Source organism: Prunus mume, linkage group LG1 (assembly GCF_029339155.1).
Source record: "Prunus mume cultivar Tortuosa linkage group LG1, ASM2933915v1, whole genome shotgun sequence".
NCBI classification, from domain to species: domain Eukaryota; kingdom Viridiplantae; phylum Streptophyta; class Magnoliopsida; order Rosales; family Rosaceae; genus Prunus; species Prunus mume.
Genome location: NC_142698.1, coordinates 30,968,294 through 30,980,269, shown reverse-complemented (window position 1 = coordinate 30,980,269; position 11,976 = coordinate 30,968,294). Strand labels below are relative to the sequence as shown.

Sequence of the window (11,976 nt, the reverse complement as noted above, 5' to 3'; positions counted from 1 at the left end):
TTAAATTTTGAAAATTTGAAAATTTGAAAATTTTTAATAGCTAAAATATCTAAAATATTCATGCCACGTAAGCAAGTTAACAGATTTACTAACCAAAATGACGGAAGGGGGTAATGGGGGACACAAAAATAAAGCATAGGGGGCATGTTGACTCAGTTTGAAGTGCAGGGGGCAAAGTGAGATTTTCGGTGAAGCACATGGGGGCATATCAATAATTAAGCCAAATCCAAAAGGTATAACAATAGTTGGATGCAATCCTCGTATTTTCTCTATTTGATTTAAGTCCTTTTACTACTTTGCCACATAAGATTACATACCCTTTTAAGGAGGCTAACTAAATTTGTTTTTCTTTGGATTGAGGTGAAAATGGGAAACAATCGGATTTTAAGGTATTAATTAACAAAGTAATTGCTTCTGACTATAATGATTTTGTATAATTCATTGTTTGTTTCTTTTTTAGTTTTACCATTCAATTAATTGCCTTCATGATCAAAATTAATAGCATTATATTAATTTCAAATTAAGAAGTTGCATTTTTTTTTTTTGAGAGAACCTCGACGAAACGAGGGAAACTTTATTAATAAAATAAAAAGTTACAACGGGGTTGGGGGAGGGGAGGACAATACGCTTGACCCCGACTTAACAAATCACATAATAGAGCGTCCTGAATAAGATCAGGGGGCACCTCAAACCAAGTGAAGTTGTCCACAGTATGCAGACCAAATCGAGCAAGTCGGTGTGCAACACCATTTGCTTCCCTATGAGTAAATTGAAAAACAGAGCCAGGAAATTGTTTCTGAAGATGCTTTACGTCTTCGACAATGGTACCAATGTTGGAATAAATCTGTCCTGCTTGCTTTAAGGCTGCAACCACCACAGCAGAGTCTCCTTCGAAGATGGGAGATGCAATCCCGAGTGAGAGAGCAAGGGTCACCCCTTCAGGAGCCGCAAGAATTTTTGCGTGTTCAACCGATTGCACTTCCCTAACTAATTTTGCCATTGCAGCCACAAAACCTCCATCCGCGTCTTTGGCAACAATCCCAACATCCCCTCTTCCCGAAGTAGGGTAAAATGCTCCATCAAAGTTGAGTTTGAGGCGGCCTGACGGTAGTGCTGCCCATTTAACGACATTCCACACCCGATTAGTTACTTTGCACAAAGTATCATTTACCGTAATAAATTCATGCACATATTGTTGAGCATAGACCACAACATCATGTAGAGATCGTTGAACTCCCCACCACAACAGTGCATTTCGGTTTCCCCATATAGCCCATAGCAAAGTGATAATATGATCTCTCTGCACTTTATTTGTACTCTCCAGCATCTCTCTCAGCCAATCTTTCATTGTATTACAACGTACCTGATGGGCATGCCTTGTCAACATAGAAATATCCCAAGTAGCCACCGCAAACGGACACATAACAAGGACATGTAGAGCACTTTCAATGGTGTCGCCACAAAACAAGCACAGCTCCTGCATATCTACACCCTTTTTAATTAAGTTTGACTTAGTAGGTAGGATATCATGGGCTACACACCATGCAAAAAATTGAAGCTTTGTAGGTACAGTGGCTTTCCAAATAAGTCTCCAGAGCATGCTATTATCTGCACTGGATGAGGAAGACCCATCCTCATCACCAGAAGTAAGTCGCAAGGCCACTCTATATGCACTCTTTAACGTGAACACACCATGGTTATCATAATGCCATACAATTCGGTCTGGCGGCGCCCGAATACTTAAGGGGATTCGTGCAATGTCAACCACATCCAAAAAATTGAAGCTTTGTAGGTACAGTGGCAGGCCTTGGCACCCATCTATCCCCTCAAACTCGTGCTGATTTTCCATCACCAATTTGAAATCTTGATCCCATCTCGAAAGCCGTCTAGATGCTCTTCCAAACAAAAGATGGCCTTGATTCTAATGTAGCTTCCCAGAAGCTGGTTTGTGAAAAATATTTGGCTTTTAGAATTTTGCTCGCCAATGACTAGGAAGTTGCATTATGCATCTAACATTGGCTCTTTTTCTTTCTCCATTTTCCGATGTCTTTGTTTTGCTTTTATTATGGCGTTTTTTATTGTTGGTTGTATTAATGAGATCCACATACTACCTGATGCATAGTTACATAATTTCATGTGGATGCTTACTTGATCGATTGTTATAATATGTGAGTCTTTACATTCTTCGATTAAATTGTATTTTATCCATATATTAGGTGAATATTATCAAGGAAATAATGCAAAATTTAAATTCTGAAATTCAATTACTAGGGAATAATGTATTAAATTTGAATTTTGAATGTGTTTTCCTTATTTACCTCAAATGTTAAAATCGACATCACAAAAAAATAAGTGAAAGGACCTACATCTAAAACCAACAATGCGTGAACTACAATGACAATTAATCGTTTTGGATATAGATCTAATAATCCAAAAAAGAAAAGACAAAAGAATATACATGATAAAATTTCTCAATTTGATTGTTTCACATAATCACTTCTACTTTTGAACTATTCCTAGTCCACATTTCTTTTCGGTAAGCTTGTCTTCTTCTACTATTGAACTATTCTAGAAACTGAGGAAGCTTCTCACAAGTTTCCAGTCAATTATAATAAGCTTAGGTCGACCCTCTTTGTCTCTTGTCTCTCAGTGGGGAAGCTACTGGCCATATAATATCGTCTTGTCTTTATTAATTAAGGTGAAATGTTAGAGAGGAGAGTTTAGAACTTCTGTCAAATTTGATTAAATTCTGGAATTCTAATTGTTATCCATTGCCACAAGTTCGCCCTCAGAATTTCCATTCATCATCTCTCTTTTTCTTTTATAGGTTTCTTCTTTTTTGCTGTGATCTTTTTCTACATACCAAGTTTGGATCTGGGTGCTTTTTGTTCTTAAAAAATGTATAAAAATAAGTGGGATGCTTTCAAACGAAGATGTTCTTTCTTCGACCAAAAGAGAAGATTTTGATTTTCTTTCTTTGACCAACAAAGAAGATTTTCTTTCGAGTAGCTTTATACTGTACAGTTTGGAAGTTATTTCAGTATTGCTACTACAGCCAACCACACAGTTAAGTTCATTCTTAGTTTTCTAATAATATTGTTTTGAATTTGAATTTTGAAATGGACGAGTACATCATGTGTGAACAGCGATAGAGAAATACTTGTGTGAAATGGGCATGTGAATGTGACCAGCTGGGGTCTGAGCACGTGACCAACGGGGGCCTGAGCAATGGTCCTTGGGATGGATTCAACACTTATGACATGTTTACTTGTTAGGAACAAAAGAAGTCATGAATCGAGAAGCTTAGAGAAATTAAGGAATTAGAATTGGATCAACTAATCTTGATTTTAAGAATATTTAATTACGAATTTAACATAAAACTCACCCAAAAAAATTTATTCATTATTTGCAAGTAGACGTATGAGAAGTCAGGAATTGCAAGAATGTGATTGCAATCATATACACATTCTTGATTAGTAGACATGATATGAATGTGAAGTCAGAATTTCTCTAAAAGTTTACCCAAAAAAAGGAATATCTCTAAAAGAATTGTAATTTTCTTTATAAATTTGTCAATAGATTCAGTACAATCTTTATGCACATATAATTTGAATAAATTAATCAAATTACTATTCAAGTACACTAACGCTTTGATCTGGAGACCATGTCCAGCACTAGGTCAAATCTGTATGAGGATTTCCTTTTGAATAGAGAACCGGTACAGAGGGAGCTGTTAATGTTCAAACCAGAACCTTTTGAGCCAACGGCTTACGCAGCTACGCTGGGGATAGTGCATTGCACAGAGATTTGTAAGCATTAACACAAAGTTTAAATTTCTCTGCAGCCATTGCCTGCAAAGATGCACAAATATCTTATAAGAAGTTATGAATATAACAATGAAAAAGAAATCACGAAACTGACCTAATAATAATATGATAAACAAATCATGATCATGGCAACCAAGTGCAGCTAGTGCAAATAGCAGAGAAGCTACAAAAGTTAAAACAAATGGCGTGCAACAAAACAGGTCATTGTGCATAACAGCAAGACCGAGCACCAAGACAACCCAGCATACAACTAAGTCAACACTCAGCAAAGCAAGCCAGATAGGAGACAGCGATAATGACAAGTCAGCATTAACATCTTGACAGCCAGCTCAGATCCCGTTCATAAGACAGCTTCAGTTAGCTTATGTTAAGAAATTTTTTTATTAATTTATTTTTATTTTTATATAAACGACAGTTTAAACTACTCTAAATTGCTCTAATCTACCAGAGAGGGGGATCGAACTCGGGCACAAGGGGGTGGGTACACTGCCATTATTCTCTATAAGCTCCAATGGTGATGTATTTATTCGTTATTTGTAAACCGTTAGGAAACAGTTAGGAGTTTTGAATTTGTTATGCTTAGTTGTAATCTGTAAACTTGTTAAAGTCAAGTTATGCTTCAGTTGACTTGCTCCCATTGTGCATATAGGACCTATCTGACAACGAACATTTGGACATTCATCATCTCTGTGCCAATGTGATGGCGGTCAAGATTTTTGTTCGCAGATTCATCATTTTCTTCAACGCATACTGTTCCAGTTCACAACTATGCACTGTAGCATGAGTATGGTATTTTTATCTGTTTTAAAGTAAAACTTACCAGTGTTATCTGGCTAGCTAAAAAAGTGCAAAGTCATCTATCAATTCAAATAAACCTAATTAAGGGATGCGTATTTTTGTCTTGATAATTAAATATTAACAATTTTCAAGGGAGTAATTTGCCTTGAGACTTATTCCATATTTGTCAAAGCTTTTTACAAACAGCTTTTTGATGCCTCTATCAAGCCACTTACCCACACAAAAATGGAAAATCACACTGTTGAATAGGCTATGACTAACAACTGAACATGATATTTTGAACACACTCAACACTCGAATGAATTAAAGAATTCAAATTAGTCAACGATCCAAAGATTAAGAACTGACCTGTGAAGGGCCTTCATGCTTGTCAGGATGCCATTTTAAAGCTGATAAATGGAAACTGCCAGAAGGAGTCAAATGTTTAAATAATACTGAAAAAGAAAACGGGGAAATATAAAATAAAGTACAAGAACTTTGTTCATATACTCCATTCAAAAATTTGGAGAGAGAAAAAAGGCCCGCTGAAGAACTTACGCTTTTTTAACATCTTCAGCCTTTAAAGGACCTGTTGGAGGCAGGCCAAGAATTGTTCTATCAGAATAAGATCCTATAGTACATGATTCATCATCAGACTCCACGTCACTACTATTCTCCCATCTTTTACTTTTATCTTTCCAGCTTGATTGCTCTGACCACTCAAATCCAGATTCTGAGTCTTTAAAAGAGGAGTCACGGCATGAGTCAAAAGACCAGGTGTACCATTTCTTGCCAAATGTTGCACGAAAGATAGACTCAGGATTGTTGTCATCATCTTCGGAGAAACTCTCTCTTTTGAACTTGCCTGAACAGGACAGAAAGAGAAAGCACAAGGTTTGTAAGATGCACCTAATGCAGGCAAATCATAACCTTTATCAGCCAGCAGAAAACACATGGGGTTTTTAAATTTTTACATAGAATCTCTGACTTTTCGCAATGAAATAAGTAGATATGTAAAGTTCTGAAAAATCTTACATGAGAGCAGATTTAGAGATTCTTCTGACAGATATTAGCAACTTCATAAAGTTCTAAGGGTTCGTCAAGAAACATTTACATTTGGGATTGCAGTTCTTCCTATTGTGCATCCAAAAATCAGAAATGCATCTGATACCTAACCAGGTACATGTCACATATGACACACACCTCGGATTTTAGACTATTTGGTTTATGGATAAGATCTATAACTTTAGTTTACAACATAGGAAGGTTTTATGGTAATGATCAATCAGCATAGATTCTTACAAATAAAGTGAAAAATTCAGCCACAAGTTAACACAACATTTTAAAATTAATTATACTTGTATAATATGTTTGCTTTAAAAATGAAATAAAAGCACACCTCTTTTTCTGTATAGTTGGGAAGCACATCAGAAATGGGAGTATTTTTCAAAGTATTTAAGTGTAGAATACACAAATTTTCTAAGTAGGAATAACTATAATCAAGTGCAATAATCACTGAACTGATGAAAAGATCATCCAGCTTTTAAAGCATTAAAGAAAATATGAGCGCTAATCCTTTTTTTCTTTTTCTTTTTTAATGAGAACAGAGACTTCATCAATAAAACTCATTAAAGTCACAGCATGGTGGTGACCAGTCTTGCACAAGATATCCACCATCCAGACAACATTAAAAGCAAACTTTTTATCACGAAGAAATCTACTGTTGGCATGAGAAAAAGTGGATCAGCAAATCATAAAGCTCAGATGCAGGCCAAACATCAAAAAAGAAAGTACAGATTACTAGACAAAATTGTAAAAGTAACCAAACTCTTTAAGTGCAGCAAACGTAGGGCATAGAAAACAAATATAAATAAAAGGATAGGTTTAGAAAGGACAAATAAGAAGACCTCACGTTTCGTTTTCTTGTGGTGTGATTTCTCAGCATGTCGAGAAGATCTCGACCTATGTTTCTGAGGAGAGCTTCCTGAATCATTTTCATTCTGACAGTGAAAACAAACTAAGTATCACTACAGTAAAAACTAAGTGCACTTTTTTTTTAATCAAAAGCAGACACAATTATATTTATAAATAAAAAACTATCAGCAAAACACCATATTACGTGCTTCTGCCTCTGAGACATGACGGGGGAACTCTAATACCAGGAACTAGATAACTGAATTTCTAAAGTGCAAGGGGGAATTGATAGAATTGAGACGTCTCCATCGTGTCTTACATATCAATAATATATATATATATATATATATTAACGATTAAGGATCCACAAGGCCATTAGAAAAATTAGGAGCTATAGCATCATGAATTCATAATATGTTTTAGTTTTTTTTGTCACTACTTTTGAGATAAATTTTTAAATGGCTCCATTTAAATCATGTTTAACTATATCCAAATCCAAGTTGAATGGAATGTGGACATTCAATCAGAATTTAATGCCAAAGTATCCTCAGAGAAATATAAAAGAAACGAAACACATACACAAATTAAAAAATTTATTTTAATGCAACAAAAAAGAGGGCATTCCAATGTATAGATGCACACCCTCGTTCCAAAATAATGAGTAAAACAATGGAATTTTGCCAAGTTGTTTCATATATAGAGACTTCAACGAGACTACATACAAAAACAAGAGGACCAGTCTACCTGAATGTTCTGAAAGAAATTTTTAGAGGACCCACTGTTGAAGAGGAGGTTTTTCAGGGCTTTCTTTGTATCAGCACGCTTTTGACGTGTTGCATATCTGATGTAATTCTGAAATGCACATTTCAAATGTTAAGCTTCAATTTAGAAAATTCATAATTATGAAAGATACAGAGAGGCAGGGAGGGAAAACTGATACTAAGCAGTGAAACAACAGACTCCTAACTGGGTATAAGAGTTGGTACAATTATAAAAGAGGGTACTCCCTTGCTTTATAAGAGCATACAATAAATGGAATGAGGGACAAAACTATTGCAAGAAATAAGAGAATATAAAAGGCACATCTAAATTTATTTATCTTTCCCTCTGGACAGCCTGTTTGACTTGGAATTCAGATTACATTCTAGAACATGTGAAGGAAAAGGCTTGATAGCTAATAAACATTTAGCAGGTTAAAGACCAACCAGGGATTTAAAAAACATCTAAAAGAAAATATGAATAAAAAAAGACTGCACAGTCTAGATACTGGCACAGGGTGAAAAGGATAACACAAGATAAGGATGCATCTGCTTATTGAAGAGCAAACATGCTGCCGAACAGGGCTGAAATGCAATTTGAAGCATGGAAGATGAATGGAAATAATAGCTTTTCAAGCTACAATGAACTTGGCAATAAAAAGCAATAGAACTGAAGAATATATGGTTTGGAAACATCAGACAACAGCAAAGTAGGTCATCAAATATTACAGCAGCACCAAAATTTATTAATATTACATATTACGATACTCACTCCGGCTAGCATCCAATTTGCACTTATTTTAAGACTGGAAATGCCCCAGAAAGGGAGATTACAACCAGAAGTGAGAGCACCAGCGCATCCAAGATCTCTCTCTCAAGACTTTTTCATTTGCTTGGAGCTAAACTTTCCATTTGAGGCGGAAACTTGTGTCCCATAACAACAAATCTTATGTCCCATAATAGTTTGTGGAGCATATTTTTTCAAACTTGTCACGAAACAAAATCCCTCCTTCCACATGTATACGAACTTTAAACATGCACGTCTGTTCTGTCTCTGCCATAAAATGGCATACTCGAGAAGCGCATAATCTGTGTATTGGTAACAACTAATTTGCCTATCTTGGCTTTCTACTAAATCACGGATTGAGAGCATTTATGTTCACTTAGTCTGCTGAATTAGACAACATAGGTAGACTGAAGACCAATACATTCTCCCTTCAAAATTAATCATTAAGCATAAAAATAGTCTTATAAATTAGAAGAATATTTGTGGAATATGGATGTGTTTTTTTTCCAACTAATCCTAACATAACTGTTTTTTTATAGAAAATTTGTGTTTGTGAATTGGCAATTTTTTATAGGGGAGATAAATGATAGGAACTAGCCTTTCTTGTGCCAAAGGCAAGAGTAGAAGTTTGCCTCTTAGGACTTTTTCCCAAACAAACAACCAATCAAATTTCACACTCGAGAATTAACAATTCCCACGTATGATTATCATGTGGAAAGCACACCATAAAGGGGGAAAAAGATTAAAGCCCTGTGTGCAGTGTCAATTTTTGCTGCCTTTGCTTGCTATCATTGGCATGTATTTTCTATATAAGAAGTCCAAAATTAGCACAGAATTAATACCTTTGATGGTTGTTGACTGCTTTTTACATCCTGCAAAAACATTTGAATCAACAAACATTCTTATAGAAAGCAAAATTGTGTTACTTCAAATTTTATCTAATTGACGAGTATTCTAAAAAACTTTATAATTTAAAAAAACTAAATATGCATCACAAACATTAAGATACAGACGAATGAATTTGCCCAATCAAATTACACCAAGATGCTTTAAACCTCTCTCGGTAGAAATGCAAAGGTAGGAGAAACCTTAAAATTTGACCTACACCTGACACTGACTGGATCACTTGGAAACCTTAGAAGACGAAAAAATCACCACTTATATTATAGATTATCTATGCCTTGAAGTCAAAGATTAACAAAATACATAATTTAAAACTCAACGTAGAGACCAAACATTAGTGCCAATTTCTAGAGAAGAAAGTACAAACTTAAACAGCCATTTAACCATAGGGTGATCAACAAATTTAAACAGCCAATGACAAGAAACACAAACTGATTAACCAAAACAATAGTCAGTTATTCCATCATCAATTTTAAGAGTCAAGGTGGCAGTAGAAAAAAAAAATCCTCAATCAAAGACATTATTAACTTAATATAAATAAATACAAAAAGCACAAGTAAGAAGATAACATGTTTCCCTAAACAAAGCTAGAAACCGCTCTCTTTTCATTCAAAATGTAATGTTATTGCTTATAGGATTTATCATGTAAATTTTTGCCTTCACAACCTCTAAGAATCTTCAAACGAAAAAAAAAAATCATGTTCATAAGCATACAACTAAACGACGAATTAAGCATACAATTTTAACAAATCTTTGACATGGAGAGTAATAAAAATGAAATCATCAAAGAGAAAAACAACTCACGAAGGTCCATTTGTTCTTCCACTTCTCGAATGAAGTTGGAGTAGAATGGAACCAAGCGAAGCGGGTTGCTGTAGAAGTTGATGAAATCAATGAATTCTCGAGTAGAAACAAGTTTCTCCATCTGAATATTTGCATTTATGGAGAGGAAAATCTGGAAAAACTTGTATCAAGGTTCACTGGCGGATCCACGTAGGGGAAAGGGGGTCAAGTGACCACTGCAAACAAGAAACCACGGCCCGGGGAGAAGAATTGTGAGCCCTGAAAAGAGACAGGGGAGAGACTGAGGGAGAGAGGAAGAAGACGGAAAAAAAAAAGGTTGATTGTACCGGTGCAGCCAATCATCCAAGGGTTCATATTTCATTTTAAAAATTAATGGCTGAGATTGAATGACCTGATGACTTGTTTAGCCACTTTTTATTGAGGAGCACGTGAAATACACGTGACTGAGAAAACAAAGAATAATCCCTCGCGTGCACTGGAGCTGCTTCATCTCATCTCTGCGCACTCTCTCGGAAATCCAAGCTTCATCTATGTCCCCAGATCGGAATCTGGGCGTCTCATCTCTGCCCACGCCGAGATGCAACAGCCATCGGAGAGGAGATAGAGAGACAGCGGTGCTTCGAAGGGGAAAAAGGTGTCAGTTCAGAAGACTAGGCCGAAGCTGACCTCGCCTGCGTCCTCCGCCACTTCACTCGCGCTTTCAAGTAATGGAATCCTTAGAGGTTGAGGTTGTAACTCAGTTAAGAAATTTTTCATAGACAACTTTTGCTTGTCCTGAGTGTTTACTACTGAAAGATAACCATCAAAGGATTCTTTGAAGAATTATGAAAGGCATTTCATTAGAGAATATTGATAGAAAACCTTGTAAAGTTGACGTTTCACTGAACAATACTGATGCATTTGTTGTCCCTAGTACATGTGTGCAATAGTTTGATGGTGCTGCCTTTGCTTTGCTAATTGTAGGAACCCTCTGAGACTCTGCATGGTGATATGGTTGCTCCTGGTATATCTGCAGCAGGTAGTTTTCAGAAAGAATTAACCAATCAAGTTCCAAATGATGAAGGTAGTGAATCTAGTGAAAATCATATGACAGATGAACAGAGAGCACGAATGAAAGCTAGCAGATTTAAGGTCCTTGAGAAAGATGCAGCTAGGCGCCGCCAATTGCAGGTGGCTTGAGGTTCTGTTTTTCTTCTGTCGTGCTCTAAATTATGTTTCGTTGTGTTGAGCTGTGGAATGGCAATTGAACTCATGGATATAGGCATCAAGGCAGAACCTTCTGTCTTGATATTCTTTCTTTGTAGGACAAAGTTTTTTGTCATATTTACACAAGTCGATCTCTTTAATAGTTGATCCCTTACCAATAGTTGCATGTGGGTTCTTAATAGTTGATCTCTTTAATAGTTGATCCCTTACCAATATTTACACATGCCCAGTCAAATTGCATATAGGTATATGTAATTGCATGACACTACGAAAAATAACTACAGCTGCAAGTTCAACAATGTTTTAGGCTTTCATTCATGCTACAAAGGATGTAATAGGCGATATGCCCACAAAAACCATTAAACATGGCTAAATTTTTGTTTTATTGAACTTGTACTCATTTTTCAATTTACCCCATGACCTTTATTTAGAAAATTAAGGATATGAAATAATTAACATTCCATCCAATTTGCCATTAAATATGAGGGCAAATTGGTTAACTTTAAAAATAATTAAATAATTAAATAATTAAAATAATATAATATTAAAGGATATTAAAAATATGCTCTAAAGTCAAACATGTGATGTCAATTTCTGGATATTTCACCATCATTTATGGACAAAATTATTGTTTTCAACTATAATATATAGTCTATAATTATAACAGTAAAATAACAAGTCCTTAAAATATGATTAGTATGAGGGCATTTTTGTTACACTGAAATATATATTTAAAGATACCATCAAAGTGTTTAAATAATCTCTCTCTACCTCCATCTCATTTGCAGGAAGGTGTATGCTCACTTGGACTTTTCATGCATACTTGGTGAGATTCTCACCTTCTTCTGAGAGTTTAATATTTAGGGGCTAACATTTGTGTACTCTACAAGTTATAAATTGAGCTAAACGTATTACAAAATATTTTAGGGGAAGTGTTTTCTTTGTTCTATTTCGTTTTTGAGATCTTATTTCTTTTTTATGTGACATGTAGTCTTGGTTA

At 35.4% G+C, this 11,976-nt stretch overlaps 1 protein-coding gene and 1 long non-coding RNA gene across 6 annotated transcripts; one reads left to right on the top strand and one right to left on the bottom strand.

Moving 5' to 3' along the window:
• Positions 1–3,539: 3,539 nt before the first annotated feature.
• Positions 3,540–10,303, bottom strand: LOC103328100 (Chaperone DnaJ-domain superfamily protein). 4 transcript variants are annotated; one of them, XM_089043857.1, is made up of 8 exons: positions 10,162–10,303; positions 9,771–10,028; positions 8,906–8,935; positions 7,263–7,370; positions 6,517–6,604; positions 5,163–5,469; positions 4,974–5,028; positions 3,540–3,851 (listed from the first exon to the last, which is right to left on the bottom strand). In XM_089043857.1, the coding sequence occupies exons 2-8, from the start codon at positions 9,903–9,905 to the stop codon at positions 3,777–3,779; spliced, it is 798 nt and encodes a 265-aa protein (XP_088899983.1). In that variant the 5' UTR covers positions 9,906–10,028; positions 10,162–10,303; the 3' UTR covers positions 3,540–3,776. The 4 variants fall into 4 exon arrangements, with proteins under 4 accessions (XP_088899983.1, XP_088899984.1, XP_088899985.1 ...); XM_089043858.1 differs by lacking the exons at positions 8,906–8,935; positions 10,162–10,303 and having other exon boundaries at positions 9,771–10,079; XM_089043859.1 differs by lacking the exons at positions 8,906–8,935; positions 9,771–10,028; positions 10,162–10,303 and adding an exon at positions 8,049–8,894.
• An 87-nt stretch (positions 10,304–10,390) lies between these two features.
• On the top strand, positions 10,391–11,946 carry LOC148921593 (uncharacterized). 2 transcript variants are annotated; one of them, XR_016123168.1, is made up of 3 exons: positions 10,391–10,498; positions 10,734–10,940; positions 11,765–11,946. It is a non-coding gene; the product is annotated as an uncharacterized LOC148921593 (long non-coding RNA). The 2 variants fall into 2 exon arrangements; XR_016123169.1 differs by lacking the exon at positions 10,391–10,498 and having other exon boundaries at positions 10,828–10,950.
• Positions 11,947–11,976: the final 30 nt, after the last annotated feature.